General features: G+C 36.8%; 1 protein-coding gene across 1 annotated transcript in view; it reads right to left on the reverse strand.

Moving 5' to 3' along the window:
* VWA8 (von Willebrand factor A domain containing 8) overlaps window positions 1–26,177 on the reverse strand; it is a 181,262-nt gene that overhangs the window by 84,201 nt on the left and 70,884 nt on the right. The window contains exons 20-23 of the mRNA XM_425624.8: window positions 25,855–25,926; window positions 15,763–15,839; window positions 1,240–1,315; window positions 447–582 (exon numbers count right to left, since the gene is read on the reverse strand). Coding sequence (XP_425624.5) covers window positions 447–582; window positions 1,240–1,315; window positions 15,763–15,839; window positions 25,855–25,926 — 361 coding nt within the window. The remainder of the gene's footprint in view (window positions 1–446; window positions 583–1,239; window positions 1,316–15,762; window positions 15,840–25,854; window positions 25,927–26,177) is intronic.

Here is a 26,177-nt window from a genome sequence, read left to right on the forward strand (position 1 = left end):
AATTCAACCATAGCTATACCCTTATTTTTACTACTGGATCTGATCGAGTTATATGCCAACTATCCAGATGGGTAAAGCCAAGTTCATGATTTGGTCCAACAGATCTTTACTTCTCCTTGTGAAAAGGAAATAGAGAGGTCAAGTTACTGTTTTGTTTTTTATTTCCTGAGAATTCAATTCACAAGAATGCCAATTTAAGAAAACCTTCGTGGTTACGGCAAAAGTAGTTCTGGTTTTCAAAAACAGAAATTGACTTGGCATATTTTAGATTGTTCTGCATGAAAAGAAAAAAGACATTCACTGTAATTTCTTTAATTACTAAGCTTTTAGCATCAAGTACTTTTTACATTTGGACTCTTGGGGCTCTTCTTAGTCATGTAATTGATGAAAAACAGGAACATGATAAAGTTTACTCTAAGTTATTAAAATGTTTTGTATCCACTTACTGGCAACAATTCGCCTTCCATCTGACAAAACCATCTCTCCACTTTCTACTAAGGTTTTCAAGATACAGGTAACATTCGTTGGTGCTTTGTCTGCTTCATCAACTACCAAAATATGTCCAAACTTCACTGCCTTTACCTGGAAAAGAAAAGAATCAAAGCATCACAACCCTCCAAAAATAACTGCGAGAAACTCATTAGCTGTGTGTCAGTCAGTAGTAGGAACATCCCAGTGGCAGTGATACAAGAAAGGGCGTCAGAACAGGGAGACCAAATTGGAGCAGAGAGAGAAGAGAAAGAAGCTGAGACAAGAAAGGAAGGTGCTTCTGTTAATTCAGGATATGGATGGAAGAGACTGACCTATGCAGGCAAGTGAAGAGTCTGACTTAGACCAGGAATGCTGACAGTAAAGCATGCAATAGTTCACATCTGTCAGCGTGAAGCTGAAAGAACTGTAGAGTAACTGAAAGAACTGTTTGGAGTAATGTTTTGCAGGTAGGTGTGAGGCATTTTAGATACTGCAAAAGAGAAGCAGAGAAATACCACTGTATCAGTTAGAATGTGTCAGGTTAACACAAACCTATTTACTTTCCATGCTCATTTTGGCTGTGTGCAGACTTGTTGTATTTGGCACAGAAAACACAGCAAATGTGACTAAGGCAAAAGTTGATGTTACCACATTCATGGACTATCCTACATAAATAATTAAATCATAAGGGATTTTATCTGAAAAGTCATCATGTTTAAGTACTTAATTAAATATTTCCAAATATACAAATCAAACGTTACTACTGACCAGCGGTGAATCTTCATATATAATAAGACCATCTTTAACAGAAGGCTGTAGGGTAAGACTTTGTACAGTGGTGTCCCTGGAATGTAGAAAAACAGGCAACGTTAAATGAAATACAGAGGAACTGAGTTACGCTGAAGTGCAAAAACATAAAAGATCTCTTTTCTAAGAGGAACAAATATCTCTACTTTTCAGAATTCTTGAACTTGATCTGAGAATACAGCTGTAGTAGCTCAGTGGTAAAAGGTGAGTCTCCTAATCTCTGTCAGAGCTTATTCAGATGGAATTCATTCACTATCAACATGGGGTGACAGTGTTTGGACAAAGGGGAATAGTTTTAAACTGAGACAGGGGAGATTTAAGTTGGATTTTAGGAGGAATTTTTTCTCACAGAGGGTGGTGATGCACTGGAACAGGCTGCCCAAGGAGGCTGTGGATGCCCCATCCCTGGAGGCATTCAAGGCCAGGCTGGATGTGGCTCTGGGCAGCCTGGTCTGGTGGTTGGCGACCCTGCACATAGCAGGGGGGTGGAAACTGGATGATCGTTGTGGTCCTTTTCAACCCAGGCCATTCTATGATTCTATGAACAGTTTTTAACAGCAATTGCTACATTTTACATCATAAACAGTGTAAGCTCTTAGATGAGACAGAGGCTATAATAGCAAAATATTTTCCTTTTGGAATTCTATTTTTCCTTGAGTTGCTCAATCAATTTTTACAGTTGCACAATTCTTACACAGGTAAACAAAATCTGTGATGATAATATTCCTTAGATTTCATTATTATAGTCTATTTCAACCTCTACCAAATGTACAGATAAAGGAAAAACTGCTTCAGTTCAGAATGGTCCAGCAAAGGTATCACCACACTGGACTTACCCATATATCTTATGTTACAGGTGTGAGATTTGATGCAACAAAAATCTCTTACCTTTCACAGCCATGCAGTATAACAAGTGTTTGCTTAAGCTAGGCTGACTCACTGTTCCAAATATCCACCTTAGTTCTATCTTTAATTTTCTAACACCTTGCAAAAAACCAACAATATACTGATAAGCTCCATGGGTACAGGATATCAAACACAGTACTGTTTGCAGTAAAATATTAAATGGCCAGCTTCCAACTACAGCTCAGAGCTGACAGCATAACACGCAAATTTCCTTTATTTGAAACTGCTGTCAGCAGGCTTTCTGTCCCTAACAACTGATACTTCCGTGTTTAGCTTTACTCATGACTGATTTATCCCAATGCCTCCTATGCAACACAATAAAGCACAGGGCAGAAGCAGAGTTTTCTTATTATTTGCCTGTTCATCTGAACTTTAACCAAGGAGAGGAAAAGTAGAAGAGTTGAGGCTTCCTCCACTTCACTCAAATCTATCAACTCACAAACTGCACAACTCCACCAAAACACAAGTATATTCATGTTGTATAATATGAAGCAAATGCATCTCTACATGCATTTTTAAGACTACTACAATAAGCTGTAGAACTAAACCCTTCTCTCAGAAATCCCAGCATGGAAATAAAAGCAAAGCTTCTATTAATTATCCTTCCTGTTTGCCCATTTCTACATTGGGCAGACAAATAATAGACAAATGCAAAGAGAAAAACAAACCAACTTTTGCTCCTTGAACATGTTACTTAGGGACTAAATTATCAGAATCCACATATCAGACTGCCTCCATTAATAGTTATCATTTCTGGTTCAAGCTTAAATAGTTGCAGATTTTACAACCAAGCCCCACAGTCTATGAAGATACAGTCACAGGTTGCTTATTAGACAGAAATAACTCATGGAACAATAAGGAATTAAATTAAGGAGAATAAAAGATGATTGCCCATGGTGTTATGAATGGGCACTGGGGCCAAGAGAAGGAAAAACACAAATGTAAAATCATGGGGTTTTTTTGCATCACAAAATCACGTATTTTGTTTTTGGAGAGCTAGTTAATGCTCTGGCTCTGCATAGGTAACTCACAGCTCCCAGACAGACAACACTAACTTGTGATTAGTGCCAGATTGCATAAATCATTAGGATGATCTCAGTCTTTAGAGAAGACAGAAATAATGGTAACTCTGGTGAGAATACTAGAAGAGTTTACACGTTTACTTAAGGACTGGCAAGAAAGCTGCACAGATCAGTAAAAATTGTATAGAAGGAATCAAGATCAAAGAACAAGTGACATCTCAACATCCTAAATCCAATTTCCAGCTGTTTTCTCTGTGGTTACTTATCTGTGGTTATCACTTTTCTTCTGCTTCGTTGTTATTCAGCCCCAACACTTTAAGGAAATATTCCAGGGGATTTTCAATGTATTCTATAAGCTAAGTATACAGCCAAACATTAATTCTGTTGGTTTGGTGATGTAAGTGAACACAATTCAGTCCATGCTTTGGATGTTACATTTAGCCAACATACATAAGAATGTTGTTAGGGGCAGCACAGATAAGTACTCCTTTCAGAATTGTAAGCTATACAATTAAATGTCACTATTTTCTGTTCTCCAGAAACTAACTAGAGTAAAAAATGACTACAAATAATTATCTGCCTTGGGCTTTTTTCTTGAATTTCCACTTTGTAATGACTTTCATAAATGTAAAGACACTGGAAGGCAGTAAAAATATGTCACATCTGAAATATTTCTGAACAACAGGGTATGCAGATTTTCCTAAGTGTAAATTACGTCTGGCACTCAAAACACTTGAGTGCAGAATTTCATTCCCACAGGAGAGATCTAAAAACTCTATTTCACATTTGTCTATTAATATTAGCATCTTACTATTAACTAGGCTCTAACAAAGACAAGAACACAAAGCCCGCATGATTTCATCACACTTGGCACCCAAGATGAAAATAGTTCTGACACACAGAGGCAAAACTGTGGGAATGCAGAAGTGGGTGAGAAAAGCTGTCTGACATACTGTCAATCCTGCTCAACTGAATTAATTTAGTTTCCCCCAGTTGTGAGAGAAAAAGTAGGAAAAGCTCACAAATGTCTTTTGTAAGAACATATTATTATTATTATCATGGAAACTCTTCTCAGAAACTCTACACTAAAAAAATAAAAAATAAAAAAAAAACAAAAGAAAATATGTAGTACCTAAACTCAGCAACTCTTCTGACAGTACCACTCCATTCATAGCAGCACTTCTGAGACTTCTTTTGATGTTTCTTTTTTTGCTGTTTGTTTGTTGTTTGGCTCACATCGCTGCCTTTTATTTAGCCTTTGTTACTGGTGCATTCTACAGCCCGAAGGCAGCTTTTTCTGAGGTCAATAAATTTACTCAATACATACCAGTCTTTGACAGCTACTATTCCTTTGACAGCAATACCTTCTTTCCAGGGAAGAACTATGAAATGTGTCAGGAAAAATTTCCATTGACCACAAAAAATGAGGGTACAGCAGATGTGAGGTAAGTGACAATCCTGCTGAACTTTAACCCTTCCTTAGAAAGCAAAGCAAGCTAAAGAGGGACACCCTTCCTGCAATATACTCATGTTTGCTATTGCAGTGCTCATGCCTGAAGGAAATGCAAACTCCTGTTTGTAATTTGAACAGAGGCCAGCCAGATGGCAATGACTATGGATGACAGTATATTTTAAAAATTATTTTCATTTAAATTAATAACATATATATATAATCACATATATCTGTAAGTCTCCACTACAAAAGTGAATCAAAATCGCTGTCCACCCAGGTTACACACAATTTCTTACTGCTAACACAGCTTATTATTCAAATACCTCAATCAGAATAGAAAAGACTCCATTCGGTCCCTGTCAAGTTACAATATTTACCCAAATCTTCTTAAGCAACAGTTGAAAAATAACTCCAAAGAGAGGAGAGGAACTGCAAACCATACCTGCTTTACTATTTAAAATAAAATCCTTCTCTACACAAATTCAATGAGTTCTGCATTTCTTTTGCACTCACTGGAGACAGAAACTTTCTCCCATTCTCTTTTCATGAGGAAATCTGTAGTTCTTTAGAAGATCTACACAGCTCTATCAATAGACCTTGACACAGGGCAGGATGGAAGAGGTGGAAAGGTGGAAAGAAATTAAATGTCCAAACATTTTGAATATCCACTGATGAGAAAGAAGAGTTGAAAGTAGACAAAGAAAAAATCAGGCAGCAATAAGAACGATATTTCTCTTCATCTAAAATTCATGTTAGCTTATCTTAAGGAATGGATGGCTGAAATTTGTTTCTTTAGAAAAGTTACATCAACGCATGGAATTCTTCATTAAAAACGTTAATGCTGTCCATACAACAAATCTGCAAATGTTCATTGTATGTGTTGATGCTTGTCCTTCCCAAAACACTGAGGTGTGAATGCCAAAACAGGATTTGATCTACTCTGTAACCTACATGTTGCCATCTAACTTAAGAAAAGCCAACTGTATTGTGCTGCTTTACTGTATATCATGAGTCCCCAAGGAGGCTTCTGCCCAAACACAGGACTCAGCGTCAGGACCTCACTTAACATTGCAAACCTCTGTTTTCACTGGAATTACTACATCATGTTAAGTGCTGAAAAAAGCTGCCCTGGCTTTTATATGTGTTTACCGAGGCTGAAAGAAAGTAAGACTGAAAGAGTAGAGAATATCTCTTATAGATGAACTTGCATTTTTAGGGTTGGTTGCTCGTAGTAAACATGCATAGAAAAACTAGATCGGTCTTCCTCTTATTCCCCAAGTTAAACTTCACAGTGGTTGAAAGGAAAAATCAGACATCCAGAATATATGCGATGATAATTGTTCTTCACATCTGTGAGTTGTATACATCTATCTAATTATCTACGTACACAGATGGACATATAACTTCTCGATTACATTTCAATCAGAATATATCCAGCTGGTGTGACCTAATTTCAAGAGTATTTGAAAAATAATTAGGCCAAGAGCCATCTGAAGTTGTTAATTGCTAAGTTAATCCACTCGTGGACTGCCCCAATGAAAAGCAGGCAATCTGTGTGACTTTGACATTTACAAATAAATTTCTCTAGCCAACCTATCATACACAATATCATTATATGACACGACCACTATGTTCAGGAAATTCTGAAATGCCTAAGAAGTCAAACAGCTTTCTTATTTCTCTGTTAAAATGACAGTGCAAAGCCTTCTTAACTTTCTCAACATGTACGGATAATTACATCTCTAAATTTCTTCTGCTAGACCATTGTAACTACTCAGCAGGACAGATATTTGTTTAAAATCTGGAGAATTGTTTGGAATATAAAGGTACTTATTACTCAGTATAACTGTGGGTGGCAGAACAAAGGCCAAAGGCAATTACATGTTTGATTCAGGGTATATGCTTAAATCAAGTTACAAAATCCATCTTTTAAAACGAGATGCAACACTTGCACATAATATGTTCTAACATGAGAAATTCACTCATATTGAAAAATCCACAAATGAAGAAATATGACACCCTACAGCTCTCCTGATTGTGTATAAGAATACATTTCACTGAGTAAACAGCTAGAAACCACTACTTTAGCTTTAGATGAAAATGAAACAACCTGGTTTTCTAACCTAAGTTATTTCTCCACAGCAGCCACCCAGCAGGATATTCAAGCTGAACTGAATTCCTACAAAAAGATAGATGAAGTAGGTCTCTAATACCTGGAATCAGACAATAGCAGAGCTGGTCAGACAGTTTATGAAAAGCTAACACTGGAAAAAAGAGACCACTAGCTTATGTGAACTTCTGTAGGCTTTCATTACAACTTATTGGATACTAGCTAGCACACTGAATGCCTCACAGCATAAACCTGCACAGCAACAAGATGTCATTATTACTTATTTTCAGACTTAAGCTGTATAAAAAATAAAGGATGCACTCTAAGTTTACTTTGCTAAATGAAAAGAAAATATTCTAGACATACACACTGTAAAAATTCAGGCCTTGAAGCCAAGCGGAACAAATTAGCCAGCCTTTTTGTGTGCGCATAAAACATACACACACACATCTTCACTGTGCTCAATGGATTCCTCTAACAAACCACTGAAGCTTAAGAGCACTTTGTCTACAGACATAACTTCTCTGTGGTTATTCACTCTGAAAAACGAACTTGCAGAGCTATACCGGCATTTAAACTGTCATACACAGTTATCCTATCTTCTTTCAAAGGTAATTCTGGGATCAAGTGCACTATAGCTCTACACTATTAGGTATCTATAGGTTGAGTAGCAACATCTTGAGTGAAATAAGTAATTCCTTCTTGCAACAGCTTTTTTTAATTACAATTTAAAAAATCCGAAGTCAATAAAGCTCAAAGGGTAGATTTAAACGATCTCAATACGGGAAACAGGTAATTAGATTTTATACTGATTATGTGTGCTGGAAAAGAGAGAAAGAAAATTACCATCAAAAGATTAATGCAGAGTTTGTAGTAAGTATTGCTTGTAGGGACACTATACGCTCATTTTCCTACCCCAAACCTCTCAATTAATTTGATTGTTAAAGATCACAGCAAAATTACGTTTATTTTGAAAAGGATAACATATGTAAACTCAGGTAATTTTTGGAAGAAAAGATTACTGTAATTTATTACAGAATTAGAAAAGCCACATCTCAAAATATAGTAGATATTTTAAACGAACCTTGTACCATACTTTCAAATCGTCAGTCACACAAACAAGCACAGTGACTTTGACAGGAAGATGCAACATCATATGGAAATTCTTTGAAATAAAATGTAGCATAGGGATAACCAGAATAAGGTAGTGCATTATTGTCTAAAATAATAGCAAGATTATCAAGTAACAAATAGAATTTTTATAGGAATTAGTATTCTACTGACAGTGGAATCACAGAATCATAGAATCACCAAGGATGGAAAAGACCCACAGGATCACCCAATCCAATCATCCACCCATCACCAATACTTGCTAAATCATGTCCCTCAACACAATGTCCAAATGTTCCTAGAAAGAAAACAATCAAAAAGAAAGTCAAAATACTTTAGACTCGGCCTATATTAATGATTAGAAAAGCGACAAGAAAGTTATCTGAACACAGAGAACTATGCATAGTAAGGCTAACTTAAGGGCATGAACCCCAAAACAAGCACTACATTTTATAAAAGATTTTTTTTTAATCAAAGCTAAAGAAGAGAACTTCATATATTCTCTTGTTTCATTATCAAGCAGCTTCAACTTTTCAGGCATTACAAGAACAACTCTCCAAAAAACTCTGGTCCTTTTTGTTACATGACCTTATAAAGATTCATATTCTCTTTGTGGACAATAAACAGTTTAATTTCCAAGAATATTTTCTTGATATGCAGAAAGAGAATGTCTGAACAGAACTACTTGGTTCACATCTCCTGTAGACTCACTGAAGCTCTGAGTAGCAGAAAAACCATCATAATCCACCAATAAATTATTGATGTAGATTGCACTGCAGGATGTTCATCAAAAGCTTCTATTTTTGTAAGCGACCACAACATTCTTACCCAACTAAATGACTGCAGTTCTACAAACAAGATGTCAGAGTTGATGAGTTTTACTTACTATGACATCAGCTGCCCCCTGTGCATAGTAGCTCAGAGGGAATACAGCTCTCCCACTAGCTGAGAGTAACCAAGTTCCCATAGCAATGGGAAGGACTGATACATTTAGGACTGATACGATAAAGCTTTTAATTGAGTAGAGGAATGCCTGTGGCAGACACTGTAGAGATAGTGAACTGCAATTGTTGCATTTCCTATTGCTGATCAATGTGGAAGCAGCATGAAGCCAAGAAACATCTCAGAGACATTTCTGTTTATTATTTACACTCACTTCATAACAATAAATAAATGTTCTACAAGTTATCAAAGTTAATGACATTACAAAAAATATTCTAATTCTTCTCGTTCCAAAAACAATGAAATCTGAAGCTGCTTCTTAATTTCCTCAGCTTTTAACAATTCTTTCGTACAGACATATTTGCACAAACCTTAAGGACAGTGACAGTGGACACCCTGTGTGGAACAATCACTGTTGCATTATTTAATTTTATGAAGGTGAGATAAGTTAATTTTTAACTTCAATCTTTTTCCTTTTGAACAATTTTGATTTAACCTCGGATAAGAACTCACTGGTGTCAACTACCCAAAGGCTTGCAAAAGTTTTGGTATATAACAGAGTCAGAGATTGCTTGAAGTTGGAAGGGGCATCTGGAGGTCATCTAGTCCAACACATGTGGCTCAAGAAGGGTCACCTAGAGCAGTTTACCAAGGATTATGTGCCCATAGCTTTTGCGAATCTCAAAACATCAATGAATGCAATGCATACCAAACTTTACAAATAAGTACTGACACATAATAATGAATGTCAACTACGTTGCCCTGAGCCAAACCACTGTGCTGCTTGGAACACGGGCCTCCTTTCCAAGTTTAACTTTTCTTCAAGGTACTACACAGAGAAAGAGGGTTTTGTTTGTTTGCTAATAGAGCAATGAGAAGCACAACACATGATGTCAGATAATTCACAAGTTTCCTACTGCCAGTTGCTCTTTTTGGCTACATAACATAAAACCGATCCAACACCAACAGAACAGAGATGGCAGCTTTCAGAAGTTGCACATCAGATCTTAGAGTTGACACTACATGATCTCCACAGAATTTCTCCAGTTCTATTTAGCTGTAAAAAATGAAATTTCAGGTGCAATAAACTCAGAGAATGAATTATATGCCAATCTTATTTTCCCTGTTTAAGATCATATGTTAAAGACTAGGAGATTACTAAATGAATACTGAGATCGGATAAAATCATATTACTTCAGAAACTTGATGTATTCAAATGTCTTCAGCATGTAAAACTAACACATCATTTATTCTAACAGAAACAAATATAAAATGTAGGTCACTGAATTTTTCCCCCTTCCTAGGCAGAACCTAAGCTTTCGAAAAACATTTTTTATTTTGAAGTCTCTTCACAATCCAAACACAACCAAACAAAACACTGAGCCATAAATCAAGTCTGCGTTGGAAACAAAAGGACAAATATTGTGGTTATATAATACCAGTTCACACAAAAATAGGAACTGCAAGAAGAAATCATTGTAACTGTGATTCAAAAAAGCAGCCTGATGGTAAGACTGAGTTCCAAACAGATGCGTTAACTGTTTAAATAGCAGATAAAGGATATAGTAACTCCAGCAAAACCATTCTTTACATGCAACTAGTTACTAATCAGATGGTAAGAGAGGTAAAATTAATTTATATTTTTCTTCATCAATGGAGCCAACAGTTTTAAGTCTACAGTACTTTTTTTTCTGAGGTTTTTACACAGGAGAGGTGGGAGTTCATATTTTATGTGCTACTCTCATCCGTGCTAAGAAAGATTGCATTGTCCGAATAGGGCACATGTTACTGCCTGAGTCTTTCCTAAGGCTTTACTGGGCTTGCTTTTTTGTTTGGTTGTTTTTTTTTACCTTCTGTGGAATCTCTGTGTTTCAAGAAACTTTGTAATTTAAAGGAAGATGTTATCAGCTCTAATGAAAAGCTTTTTCCTGAGTCAGTGAAACGTGTTTTACACATCCACAATTTGTACCAAGTTTAGTTTCACATTCTTCTGAAGAACCACAAGTGATTTCCACATGATTCACACAAGAGACATGAAAAGTAGTAACAGCAAGGTTCCTAAAATTATGAGTTTTTCCAGGGTTCACACTTAGGAATAAGGCAAGTATTCAATTCTCTGTCACATTTATTTGGAAGACATAAAAGTTTGTAATAAAGTCATCCAATATGTGTCTAATTTCTAAACAGATGTCTGTTTGGCCTGCAGCTGCCTCAGATTTTCACCCTTCCAGCAGCATCATGAAGGTGAAAGCATCATTCAAGGTGAAAGCAGCAAGACCTTAAAGATTAACATTAGGCAAGATAATGCTGTTGTATGTTTCATAATGTGTAGCGAGTACCATGGCTGCAGTCATCCCTCACAAATAAACAAAATTTGAGGGTTTATCTCCCAGAAGTTATTCTTAAAGGAAAGGGACGAATTGGGAAAACTCAGTAGATGAAACTTCTGATTCAGCATGGAAAAGAAGCTTTGTAAGTGCAACCCTACACAGAAGCTATGGAGAGCCTAACCCAAACTGTCCGTTTCAGATGGAGTCCTATAACCCCAGTTGTATATGATAAAAGAGATCTGCCTTTTTGCACTTATTCTTCTCTTTGTCCTGACCAACTTCTAATATTAGGAAGCACGTAAGCAAGGACAGTCAACTTTCTGAATAATTTATAAGCAAACATTTTTCTTAATTTCTTTCCTTATTAAATTTTAATCGCAGCTTTATTTCAGTTAAGATATTACATTTCATGGTCCCAAAATGATTTATAAAACTTAAGTGAAGTCTAGTGTGTTGGTTTTCAGGTTGGCTTTTTTTTCCAAAAATTGCTTGGAAACAGAAGTGCTCAGTTACTAATAGGCCAACCTGCTATCAGGGTGGTTCCAAAGAATGTTTATCAACAGAGTGGTGTACATATATATACACATGTATGCGTGATTGAATATATATATATATATATATTACTCTCTATACACGTGTCTATATATATATGTATATATATACACACACATACATATACATAAATATATGTAAATTATACTCAAGAAAAGAAAATCTCTCAATGAGGTAAGGAAGGCTAGGAGAAAGATTTATAACCTCCATAAACAATCTAATTCTTAAGGTCAGACTGACCCTTATATGTGAATCAGCGGTAGAGCAAGTAAATTCAGATGTTAGAAAAGATGTTTAGGGAAAAACACTCTCTTTTCTGTCTACTATCTCCTCTCACCATCTTCCAGTACAAGACATAAATTTTGAGATTTTAAAATTACTCCTTGTATCAGCTCATTGTCTAAAGGGAACACACTCCCCAAGTGAATCTTTTGGAATACGTGAAGCGTTAGATCAGAACTCATATAGAATTGGTTGGGTTGGAAGGGACCTTTAGGACCATACAGTTGCAACCCCCTGCTGTGGGCAGGGCTGCCACCCACCAGCTCAGCTGCCCAGGGCCTCATCCAACCTGGCTTTGAATGCCTGCACGGACGGGGCATCCACAGCTTCTTTGGGCAACTTGTTCCCATGCTTCCCCACCCTCTAGGTAAAGAATTTCTTCCTAACATCTAATCTACATTTCCTCCATTTTAACTTAAAGCCATTCCCTTTTGTTCCATCACTGTCTTTCCATGTAGAAAGTTGGTCTCCTGCCTGTTCATAAGCTTCCTTTAAGTACTGGAACATCACAATGAGGTCTCCTTGAAGCCCTTTTCTTCTTTGGGCTGAACAAGCCCAGCTCTCTCTTCATAGGAGAGGTGCTCCAGCCCTTTCATCATCTTTGTGGTCCTCCTCTGTACTCACTCCAATATCTCTGCATCCTTTCAGTACTGAGGCCCCAGGCCTGGACACGGTACTCCAGATAGGACCTCACAAGGGCTGAGTAGAGGGGGACAATTCCCTTCCTTTCTCTGCTGGCCACCTCTCTGTTGACGTAGCCCAGGATACAGTTGGCCTTCTGGGCTGCAAGGGCACATAGCTGGCTCATGTCAAGCTTCTTGTCCACCAGGACCCCCAAGTCCTTCTTGGTAGGGCTGCTCTCAAGGAGTTCTTCTCTCAGTCTGTACTGATGCCTGGGATTACCCTGACCCAAGTACAACATCATGTGCTTGGATGCTACACTATACTATCTAGAAAGTAAAAAAAAACAACAACCAAACAAATGAAAATACAAACAAACTAGATAAAGCCAAAAAACATCCCTTCCCAAAACAATCAAAATCAAAACATATTTGAATAGTATTTCTAGTTATTTTATTTCTATTGGCAAAAAGCACAAGAGATAGTCTTTCATAAAAGACACCTACAGTAATTATACTGCATAACACACTCTGTTACCTTACATGATTGTATGTTTATCCCTTATTTACATCACAAGCTATTGAATGTAAATATTTCTGGAATGTCTTCATGAGTTTGATACTTAAACCTAATTAAAATTCAGTTTTGAAAAATGTCAACGATGTTAACAAATTGCTTAGGATACCAGGAAATTTCATCCACGCTGACCTTGACTTACTTTTGCCTGTTACTTATTTGCTTCTTTATTTACTATATAATGATATGTGTTATTAAAGACATTCATTATATTAATTTTAAAGCTCTTACAGTTTTCTCCACTCCAACAATTTCTCCTTCAGCTACATCTTTGTTAGAGTCATCAACAAGGCTATTTCTTACCTAAGGATTTATATCTACCTACTCCAGAACATAACAGATACTATTCAATTGCAAGGCACACTGTTCAGCTGAGATAGCAATTCCATTTTAGAATTATTGTAAGCATGTGTTTTATAGCTAATTATAGAAAGTGACATTTGACATGGGCACGTTTGAGAAATAGTGATGTCATCAGCCATCTTCCTACAGATTTGATACCTCACTGGAAACTCAGAGCCTCAGGATATGCAGCTGACAGCTGCATGCTCATTTCTAGAGAGACTTGTTACAGCAAACTAAAGAGAGTCTTCAACCTAAATTCCAAGGACTAATGATGAGCAATGTCAGATACATTTCTGAAAGGTTCAAGAATTTCCACCTTTACCAGACACCGAATTCCCTTCATTTTTAATTTGATTTATGGTATTTTTTCCTTGGAAAAAAAGAAGAAATAACATTCTTCCTTTCCCTTTGAAGACTGTCAACTAAAATGCATGCTTAAAACATTCAATTGCTCTAGAGTTATAATTCAGGTATATGAGCACCATTTAATGTATTAAATTTAGGCATCATTTCCCGCTAGCACGGTTAATGGTACAGATGCTAGCTACCTACAAAATCTACAGAAACATCCAGATGAACTGTACAATCTAGCATATTTTCTAAAAAAACACTTCTATGCTGCAAGCTACTAACTGTATTTCCCCTACAAAATGTCTAAAATTGTAATAGTAAATTTTTTTGAGGGTAAACATTTTCCTATTCTGTTTTGTAATCCAAAAATGTGCACTAACAATATCATAATCCTTGTTTAAAGGTTCTATAAAGTTTACCAAGGTACTATATAGACTAAGATCCTCACAAGGTATTTCACAATGCCACCCAGGAAGTAGAAATTTCAGATTTCTCTATACTCTGGAATTGTTCTTCTAGAATGACTCAGGTTCATCATTTGTTATTTCTATCTATCCTTTAAACACTGTAACAATAAGCAACCTGATAAGAATATACAGCAAAGGCACCTTATTTTTCTAGAGATGTATAACCTAGCATGTTGTACCTAGTACATTCTATGGGTCCATTGTTATCCCAAACTTCTTTTCTATACAGTGCCCCCCTGAGTTAACTCAATATTAATGCATACTGTTCTTCTTCACCACACCTCACTGAAAAAGAATTTTTCAAATGTCACATACATGGAGTGAGAGAAATACTGTAGTAGTTTTTAAACCAATGAGATGTGCAAAAAGTGATAATGTGTGAAAAGGAGGGGGTGCCTATTTCAGGCAGAGAAGATGACATGAAAGATAATGCAAAGCTCAGAGTAGCAGGTCACAAAAGTAGTATTTTGGAAAGCAGTGATGGGACTTCAGGAGAAAAGTATGTAAGAAAACAGCAGTAGAAAAGTGATGAGCTAGAGCTACCCAAGCATCAGGAACACAAGGATAAGACATTTGAAGACAAAAAGCTAGTCAAGAAAGTGAGAGAGAAAATGTTCAAGAGACCATGTTGTTAAAAGGCAAAATACCAAAGATGATCATTTTTATTAGCACTATTTAAAGAACAGTGATTATAGAAAAAGACAGGGTAATAAAGCTAAGAAGTTCAAGAGAGAAAGGTAAAGAATAAGCAAATGAAGCAAAAATATGACGCAGTTCAATTGAAAATAATTCTTCTATACCTATTCAGTCTTTGTTTCAATGTACTGATCCACATGCCTTAAACAGCAGGCAGATAAATTGGTATTAAATCAGTACACAATCATAATGTGTTGTTTATTTCAGCTTTTGAATTATTTTCAATTGGCTTGTTGCACTGAAAACCTTTTCTTAGCTCGCATATGAAAAAAATATCATTTCCTAATCCGAACATGTTTATAGATGACAAATACATGTGCTTAGTAGGAGTGACAAAGAAGAAAAGAAATACTTAAGAGTACTTCTTATCTTATGAATGATATATATTCAAACAAGAGCCTTTGAAATTCTTCCCTCACGCAGTATCTCATGCTTGGGGAAATCTCTCCAGAAATGACAGTGTAGTAGGACTTTCTTGATTTGACATTAGTAGACTCCAAGCTTTACTTCCTGTTATGCTTAGCAAAGTGATTCCACTAGATTCCTGAACCTTCTCATCAACCTCATTGCTCATGCCTACAAAAGGGATATGTTTCTGTGGTCTGTGTGCCACCCAAAATAATATTTATTCAAACAATAAGAGCAAATTAAACTTCAGAAATGTGAGTTTTAAAACATGTGAAATCAGACTGCAAAGTATGAAAACGTAACCCATTCTTACCTATGCAGCTGTAAATACTCTCTTGGCCTGTTTAAAAGGTGAAGGAATCTGTCAACAATCTTGTTTTTCCCAACACCCTGCAGTAAATAAATATAACATGAAGACACAATTAAGAGTGATAAAATTTCATTTAGGACTTATTATAATGACACATTTAAAAGTTATAAAAAAGATAACTTTCTAAAACTGTTCAAGTACTCTCCAGATTTCTTTATAGGCAAATACAATTTCCATTCACATAAAACAGCTCTGACTGCAATTTAATTTTATTTTACATATGTATGTATCTGCAAAACCATTATCTGTTTGACTAGGAGTAATCAGAAAAAGGATTAATTCTCTAGAGCTGCATCACTCATGTCTATGAATTGCTTTAACTATCTCCATTTGTTTACAAACCCCACGTTTCACAAAGGCACCGCAAAGCTCTGAATACCAAAAAGTTGGCTTGCACTAAGGATGAAAAGGTAATTTTTGTTGGCCATAGGAAAAAGGCCCAGAGAGAATCAGAATTGGGCTGGAAATTAATTGATCTACAACACTGCTATACTGCAGAAAGTCTACATTAGCAAGCTGTGCAGAACAGTGACAATGAGTTTATGGAGTGAATCAGCTGTCGTTAACACCACCTTGTCTTCTGTACAAGTGTTTCAGGAGCTGGCACTTCAGCCCAGGCCTGGCTTGTTTGCAAATAAGGAAACATACTGAAGGTATTAGGTGTGCTGCTGGAACACATTCCAGTTTAGTCTCATCCAAAGTGAATCCAGGTCATATGTCCCTTGACAAGTACCAAACTGCAGTAATGAGCTTCACCTAAAAAATTCTTATTCCTCCTGTAAGAAAGTGGAAAGGGAAATCCCTGCCAAGGGAAAAAAGGAACTAGATGAATGAGCAGAAAGAAAAGTTCAGTTGTAAACCTGCCAAGAACAGTTTGAGAAGATTCCGTCCCTCTGCTGAGATTCACACTGACTGTGTGAACGCATCATTAGTCCATACCACTGTAAACTAAAGCAGATAAATATAACCCACAGACAGATTAAAGAGATTAGATTAAACCAACTTGAGACCAGCTAATCTGTTTCACTTGGCAATGAAACAGAATAGGAGCATTCATAACTGTGAGTTATGACATTTACGACTAAATTCTATCTCAAAGATGGCAACTGACAGCTGCAGAATTGCAACACTGGAGCTTCTCAAAAAGCGACCACAGACTCTCATATGGCTGCATTTATGAGAATGGAGAATCACACACATATGTATAGAAGTTGAAACCACGGAAGGAAAGTTCTCAGCATAAGAGCAGAGGAAAAAAATACAGCAGAATTGACAGAAATAGAACTATCCTACTGTAGGCTCAACTGGAACATAGGAAAGCTAAGTCAAATGAGTGCTCTGCTCACGCCTTCTCATGAATCTTCCTCCATCTGGCCCTTCAGAAGAAAATACAGTTTGATGCATAGCTGTAATAAGAAACTACAACACAATACCTGTCACTAGATATTGCTGAAAATTATCACGTCAAATACAGTTCTCCACCGCTTTGAAAAACAGGATGATACTGTGATGTCAGTTCTTCTAGAAACTCAGAGACATGGAAACACACAACTTTAGGAACGACATCAGAAGCATCAAAAGTAACCAGAAACAGGCTAAGAATCCTCTAGTAGTGCACATGGACAGTTTTATTCTCACATATTTGCAGTCATAGAATCAGAATCATAGAATTGCTCAGGCTGGGAAAGACCTTAAAGATCATCGAGTCCAACTGCAACCCAACCATACCACCCTAACTAACAACCCTCTGTTAAATCATGTCCCTGAGCACCACATCCAAATGGTTTTTAAACACATCCAGGGATGGTGACTCAACCACCTCCCCGGGGAGCCTATTCCAGTGCTTAACAACCCTTTCTGTAAAGAAGTTTTTCCTGATATCCAACCTAAACCTACCCTGGCACAACTGGAGGCCATTTCCCCTTGTCCTGTCACCTGTCACCAGTGAGAAGAGACCAACTCCGCTCTCACTGTAAGCACCTTTAAGGTATTGGAAGAAAGCAATAAGGTCTCCTCTCAACCACTTCTTCTCCAGACTAAACAGCCCCAGTTCTTTCAGTCTCTTTGTAGGGCATATTCTCCAAGCCCTTCACAAGCCTTGTTGCTCTTCTTTGGACCTACTTACAGTACCTCCATGTCCTTTCTCTACTGAGGTGCCCAAAACTGAACACAGTATTCGAGGTGAGGCCTCACCAGTGTTGAGTACAGGGGCAGGACTAGTTCCCTAGTTCTGCTCACCAGAAGCCATTGCCTACAAGCCAGGATGCCATTGGCCTTCTTGGCTACCTGGGCACACTGCTGGCTCATATTCAGCTGACTGTCCATCAGTACACCAAGGTCCCTTTCCATCACGCAGCTTTCTAGCCACATCTCCCCAAGCCTGTAGGGTTGCCTGGGATTGTTGTGACCAAAATGCAGGACCCAACACTTGGCCCTATTGAAACTCATACAGTTTGCCTTGGCCCATCGATCCAGTCTATCCAGGTCCCTCTGTAGTGCCTTTCTCCCCTCAGGCAGATCAACAATCCCTCCCAGCTTGGTGCCATCTGCAAAGTCAGATGCTTAAAGTCAAAAATGGGCGAATAAATGGGTATTCCTCTAATGTAAAGGATACATATCCATACTGAAAGCAGCTGTATTTTCTTTTACTAAGAGAGTTAAAGAAAACTGGGTAGATGCCTGCACAGTTTTCTGTACCTACTAGTGGTTTGCATGTCTTTTTCTCTGCAGAGGGAAACTCTAGCCAGCCACGGCAAAGACAAAGATGAAGAAATAGATCAACATATCAAATCAGTGTAAGGCATACTTACGATCAAACAAAATGGTTACCATAATTTAAAAGAAGGAATTTTTACTTTCACATGCATTAATGTATGGTTTGTAGATTCTTCAAATAATACTTAAAAATAATATTTTTGCAACCACAAAATAACAGCTAATTTTTTTTTCTCCCTCTCCCTTTCCTACAGGAAGAGGACAGCATAGCTGGTTTTGCACAGTTCTATCCATGCCTTTATCACCAAAGTTATTAACAGGAATGCAGCTCACTTTTGAATGGATGCTCAGAAGACACAAGCCTGGTGGGGGAACACCATGGAGGAAGGCAGAGAATACTCTTAGCCAAGTAGCACAGTGAAGTCAGTGGGAGTTGTACCATCACCACACCACACCCTTATCTTGTTTGTATTTGGGCCTCTCACCAGATTCCATGCACACCTGCTTTCATTTCATTTTAAGAATACTAGATACTGATAGATACTAGAACATAGTACACTTTTAAAAGGTGCATTCAATATTCAAAAGGCATTCCCACCACATTATAAACACATTAACATTGCCCAGACTGAACTGCTTCAGAGAGTACATGGTGTGCCTTCCTAGAGGTTGTGGTGTACCACAGAAAATCTTTAGTTGGCAACAGCAGCTAGAGCAAAGTTCAAGTGAAAGCTCCTTGATTCTCTTCCTCCACGTTCTTACTTCATGACAAGTTCCCACTTCTCTTTGTTTCCTTTACCTCATGACATGTTAGAGAATAAGGAAGAGTCCGAAGATATTTAGAGGGGTCTTTTACATCATTAAGAAACTGCAGAAAGGAAGAGCTCGGGTGAGTTATTTCCTTAAGTACAACTCATTAGCACAAGGCCAAGGAAACCAGGTTTATTTCAAACTCATTGGAACCTCATGGGATAAATACGTCTGGTAGTCCTTCTTCTTCAGGTAAATATGAAAAGTGGAAAATGCTAACTCATTTTAGGAGAAAACTTCTAAAATAAGTTACTGGAATCCCAGAAGTAAGAAATGATCATAATTGCAACAAAATTACCCTTCTTTCTTTTCAATCTATATCCAGTGCCAATGGAGCAAGCTGTATCAGCCACCCATACCCATACCCATACGTGTAGTCAACTATTTAAATAGAAGCAATCAGAACTACATGTGTCACAGGAACACAGTAAAATTCTGTTGAACTTGGGTCAAATTCAGAATGCAATCTCACATAATTTGCAATTACTGCAGCTTAAAGTAACACTCCAGAGGACAAACCAGCTTGCTGTTAGCATTTTCTGTGTGTTATTTATAGACATACTATGGCAGTGACTTAATGTATCAGAAATATAAAAATATGCTAATCAGAGAAAAAACAGTGTGTTTAAGCTAAACTGAATTAAAATATTTCAGAAGGCAAGTGAGAGGCAATTGTTACTCTGTCAGACATATGGGGCAAGTGAAATAGGAAAATGGTAAGTAAATATCTGCGCTAATGAATAACAAAAAGGAGATTATGCAATTAGAAGGCAAAATAAACCCTTAGTTAAAACTTCTCCTGACATCGTAAACACTTGTTGCCAAGGATAAAATGACTTAATCTTCAAGCAGTAACTGTAGTTTCAAATATAAACAAGGTTTTTACAGGTCCCAGGAGGTGTTTTGCAATTCAGGATGCAGCTATTACAGTAGTGGGACAAAATTCTCTCCTGCATAGTCCAACTTATGTCAATAAAATCAGAGTCCAAAAGAACTGTGCCCACGTTTTTTAAATTAACAGTTTGCTTCTTAGGAAAAAATAAATCTAAAAATGCTGCCTCATTTTCATTTTCTTTTAAATAATTTGCAGGTCATAACCAAAGCAGTTAAAGACCAGTGCTGTCCACCAGCGGAAGCACTGCAATCACAGCCTTCGCATTTCAGCACGCAGCCATCCTGCACAGCTTAAATCACCTCCAGCAGAGCACCTGTCTCATTACTGAAGGATGAAATGATTTCTTAAAACTGGGGAGAAAAACAGTTTGCTACTTCATCATTTTGGTCTTTAACAAAATTTTGTACTTTTAAAGTTGTATTATTAGAGAGAAAAAAAGGACAAAATCTTTTTATTAAAATTTCACAGAGAATATAAAGAATCTTCATGTAAAAGTCCTCAGTTTGTTACCACATATACAATAATCATATTAATAGCATCATTATCACAGAAACTCATGGTTTTTCACTTTCCCAAATGAAGAAAATGAGGACACTTTTGCAAGTGAATGGTTTCTAACACTGGGCTTGGCATTGAACCATCTTCCCTGTCTGTAACTTGCCTGCATCTGCCAACAAAAACATTTGCAAGAGTGCAAGCATTTTGATTGAGGCTGCTATTTTTACAGCAGAGGACTTAAAACCAGAACCAGAGTTCTGATTTAAAAAAAGAGAGAGAGAGAAAAAGAAGTTCTATCACCAGAGCAACAAGCACACCTACACAGATCTCTCAAATACTCTTGGTGTTATAAGCTTCGCTTCGAATAAGTGTGAATAAATCAGCAGTGATAAAGTCTTGCCCCAAATGTGATCGATATATTGGTAACAGCAGAGCACTGCATGTGAGTGTCTTCTGGCTTATGATGTCATTATTTTATTACGAATTCAGAACCTGGGACAAACAACAACAACAAAAGATTAAAAAATTAAAATTTCACCATTATCAAAAGTCATGAACTGAATATTTTGGATACATTCCCAACCACAAATGTAGACAAGCTTGCAAATATCTTACCTTTTTTCCCCTGAATTTTAGTACAAAAATCCACCCAGCATCCTATTAGGGCACTGTTGTACTTATATTTTCAGTGTTGTGAGATAACGTAAGTTCAGCAGAGGGCAAGATATGAAAAAAATTAAAATAAAAAGAACTGTGGGTAGAAAGTCCCAAAGAAAATCAATTAGCTGATTCTTTTTCTGTTTTGATCCTTCACAATATAACTTGCAAAGGCAGAAAGTGATAATTTAAGCAGACAGACATTTAAAGAGAATGCTTATTCACATATGTGTGTGACTGTAGAAGTAAAAGACAAATATTTTCTGAGTTTTCCATAACTGCCACAAAAAATTCCTTAGGCAAAAATTACCACAACAGTTTACCCGATTTAGCTCATTTAGAGCTCTGTTTCTTCATGTTCAAAGGGACAGTAATAAAGTTGGTTTAGGATAGTACATTCCTTGCCTTACAGAGGAAGTTGTCCATCTTTACAAGTCAAAGCAAGTAAAAGTTTCTTCTAGAGGAGTTAAGATGCTAAGCACTCGGTATTTTAAGTTTTGCTGGTGACTGATAATATTATATGCTCTCACTATCTATTTAATGCAATTTCACAAAGATATAAGAAGAATAATATTACCTTAGATGGAACGATCTATTCAAGCACGTTCTTTTAAACATCTTTATGAAAGATTCAATTGTTTGTCTCACTAAACTCTTCAAGATAATGAGAGTCCATGAGTTCATTTACATTCATGTCTGACTTGAAGAAAAGCAGAAAATAAGATCTAATCACTTGTTAATTAATTTCCTTGATACAAGAGTATGTGCCAAAAGGCCATTACATTTCTGAGTTCTTTTAATATACTTGTTCTTCTACCCTACTTGCTCATTTCTCTTTAACTACACATTATCTAATTAGATTTGCAAAGTTCTCTCCTCATACAAGGGAGAATTAGTGGGGAGCCATTCTGAACAAGTACAAAGGCAAAGTCAAAATCCAAATTTCCACACCATCAATGAAGAAGCACAAAATTTAAATGCTCTCAGTACTCAACAGCAGTTGAAATAGTACCCTGTGGCATTTCTTATTATTCTTATTATCAACTTGGTGGGTTTTTTTGTTTGTTTGTTTTTTGTTTTGTTTTGTTTTTGTTTTTTAATACTGGTAACACAGATATCTCAAGGATAGTCTGGCAAATACCAAACACTTGAAAATGGTAAATGCTGCCAATGGAGAGAACTACAAGACAAATGAGCAGCTGGGAATTCTGGAAAGAAGAAAGCAACAAGAAGATGACAAATAGGGAATGCTCCTAATAAACACTGAGGCTGTACCGATGTACACTGTGTTTTCCTCTGTCTACTCTTCAGGAAGACTGACAGAGAATATTCCTCAGTTATGGCGATGTCCATACAACAGTGACAGTAATGTTTTACTTGGACATTTTTCATTGCTATGATCTATACTTGGTACAAGAATGGTACAAGGCCTACAACAGGTGGTCTAACTGCACAAGGCAAAGCACTGTGCCAAAGCTAGTGGGGTGCAATCAAACAGAAGGACAGAAGGTGCTTCAGATGTACATACAAATATCATATGCATCTACTGAAATGAATTTTTAGAAGTGTGTATTATTTAAAAGACACATTATGGAAAGGATAAAGGTTAATGAGGCATTAACCTTAGGGATTATGTGTACTTCTCAAGCCATGGCAGAACTCCAGGGTCTGATACAAGCTGCATCTGTCATGCTACATAGAATTGCAATTGGGTTGTTTTAGGTTAACTCACAGTACATCGTACTAAAAGTGTCTTTTATAGATATTTATATAATACATTCACATTTAAAATATTTATACTATACATATACAGTTAATAAAATAGAGTAACTATAAGGGCCAAAATGAACACAATTTGTTATGAAATACTCGTAGCATGAAAACTGTGCCCTCAGAGCAGAAATATTCAGGACTCACTGCTATGACAGAGCCTCTTCAATTTATGAGATCAGTTATCTGAACAGCTCATACTACAAATTACAGCAAAAGACTAAGGTTAACTAAAATAGTTCTATTTTGTTTAACATAGGGTTAAGTGTTTTAGTACTTCAGGGTTATAAAATACTTCAGAAGTGACAAGGCTGTGAGCCTTCTCTCCCCAGAAAGTCAGAAACCCTTTATATGGTTTATGTGGTGAATATATGGTGAATATTTCATTTGGTCTCTTCAAGACAGCTGATGTTTTACTTCACTTAGGACCAATAAAGGTGAAACATCCGATGTCTCTCTTGACACAACCTCCAGATGCAAGATTTTTTAAATACTCCTCCGGCAAATGTTACATCTAAAACTTCAAAAACATGTTTCCCCACTGCTACTTAACAATTTTTTTCCACATAGACAGTTATGCATGAGTATAATTTATCTCCTGACTGCCAAAGACAAAAATTCAAGATACCAAGTAGTGACCAACCGTTAAACTGCACAATGTCCATTAGAAAAAAATCCACAACAGAACAGCCTGAAAGTTTTACTTTATAATAAGAATAAATAGTTCATTCTGTCCCACGAAGTCCAGGGAATGACTGCAATGTAAAAGCTATATGGTAACAGCCTCATAAACAGTCATTGCAAAGAATAAGTAACCTTTACTAAACAGGATTCTTGCGGTTGCCTGCCTGTTGCTTTGAGAGCAATAAATAGCTGCTTACTCTCAGCTTGCTTTGAGAAACTATGGATGGTCCCATTCACACTCAGACTTCAGGCTCTCTCAGGAAGCAATATCAGAAGCTATATTTAAAGCACTGGCATTTCCTTTTATCAGAAACTATTCTACAGCTGAAAATTCTTATCTATTCACTGCATTTTCCAAGGACCCAAAGAAACCTGTTTGCTAATACATTAAATGGAACCACGTTCCAGTTAGTATCTAAAATAAACCAACAACCAGTGTAAACCCTTATTTTGCATAATACATTAAAGCTACAAAACTTTAGGCCACATATGCTTCAAGGACTACACATGAATAAAGTAGTTTGCTTGTGAAGTTGAACTCCTAAAGATTTGTTAATGCCCGACAATTGTTTTCAACCTCTCCTTGGTTTCACTAAAGAAACGTAGTCCCTAATATCCATCAAAATCATTCAGTTCTGACTTACGGAATTTTAAATATTTATCTTCAAAGTTCAAACCCTGCAAAAAAAAAAAAAACAACCAAACAACACCTCTAAAAGAAATCTCACTGGTCAGCTCACAAATAAAAAATAATAATAATGTACAGAAGAGACTTCAGTTACAACTGTGAAATAAAGAAAATGGAGTTAAACTAATAGAAATTCTGTGCATACATGTGTAAGGTAAATCAAAGAGGTAAAACAGGAAAACGAAATCCAGACAACTAGAAGAAACCGAATCTCTAAGAGAGATGACACGTTAATCCTTGCACACTCATTCACAAAATGTCTGTGCACTTAGCATGAAAACATGTAATATGGTTTCTTCTAAAGTACTTGAACAGGACTCAACACATGCTATAGAAGTTTTCAGTAATACATGTAAGGAATTACCCAAGCAATTTCTAAATGGTCAGTGATCATCTCTGTGAAATCAAGGATGGTTGTTGTGGAGTGGTGGGACTGAAACAATGGCAGAATGGCAAATAAAGTGCTCAAAATTAAGGACATCATTAAATAAATCAGTAAATAAAAATAAAAGGCCAGCTGGCCTAACTTAGTCACACACAGAAACAGTGGAACAAGTCAGTAAATACCAAACCTAAGTTTGGTAAGAACATAAGTTTGTGATTAAGAAACAAAACTCCTAAGTACTACTGATTTGCCAAGGACAGAACAAATTTTAATGGCAGAACTGAGCTGATGTCTAAAATTAAAGCAGTGTGTTCCAATACCTGGTCTAATCCTTTAGCACTGTCTCCAGTCAGAGTTGCATAAGCTTTAAGAACATTTTGTACAAATTAAATTATTAAAATTATTAAAGATGAGTATATCTATGCTGGAAAACATTTTATAACTCAGAAATCATACTCGTGTCTTTCTGTCAAACTAGTTCAAAGTACAAAGCACATGTCAGGAGACTAAGTGCTCCACCAAGCACTGCATGCATGTCTACCCAGTACTTAGGGTTTTAGCTGCCAGCACTGAAGGTCAGCTTGCATGGTACAGCTGCAGAGCAAACCACAAATAGCCTCACTGGGCTCCCCTTTCTCCCTGTCATTTGGGAACACTGAAGCTCTTTCCTCAGTCCCTTCCTGAATTAGACTCCAGTGATGCTGTGCAGGGCCCTGAATCGTAGTGACTGCAGCCCGTGCATGCTCACCTGACTCCCCAACATTAAAAGCATTTACTCCACCAATATGTGCATATCAGTAGATGAAGAATTAAAAATGGGTAAATTACCTCAGCAGTACCAATAGGTGTAATTTCAACAAAGCAAAATAAAGATTAGATTTCATTATTAAATAATGAGTCTGTCCTATGTATTATAAGAAACGTTTAACTCACCTGATTGCCAACTAAAAGAAGATGTTCTCCCAACAGGAAGTCTTTTAGCATATCTTCCATTACCATCATGTGCTAGAGAAAGAAAAACATGATTTTCACTCCTGTTTTTATACTTTCTAGTTTATGTATTCACTAATAACACAAGTACACAGGAACTACCAGCATTTAGGCCACGTTTTATTGAACACTGTACTTACAGCTACTCACTTTATAGCAAGTGTCTCTCAATCAATAACAGCAGAGGCAATTTAGCTGGTGACTAAAACAATGAAACAGAATTACTAACTCCACTTATATATTTCCTTTGCTCCAATTGATTCTGG

The sequence above is a fragment of the Gallus gallus genome, chromosome 1, assembly GCF_016699485.2.
Source record: "Gallus gallus isolate bGalGal1 chromosome 1, bGalGal1.mat.broiler.GRCg7b, whole genome shotgun sequence".
Classification (NCBI taxonomy): Eukaryota; Metazoa; Chordata; class Aves; order Galliformes; family Phasianidae; genus Gallus; species Gallus gallus.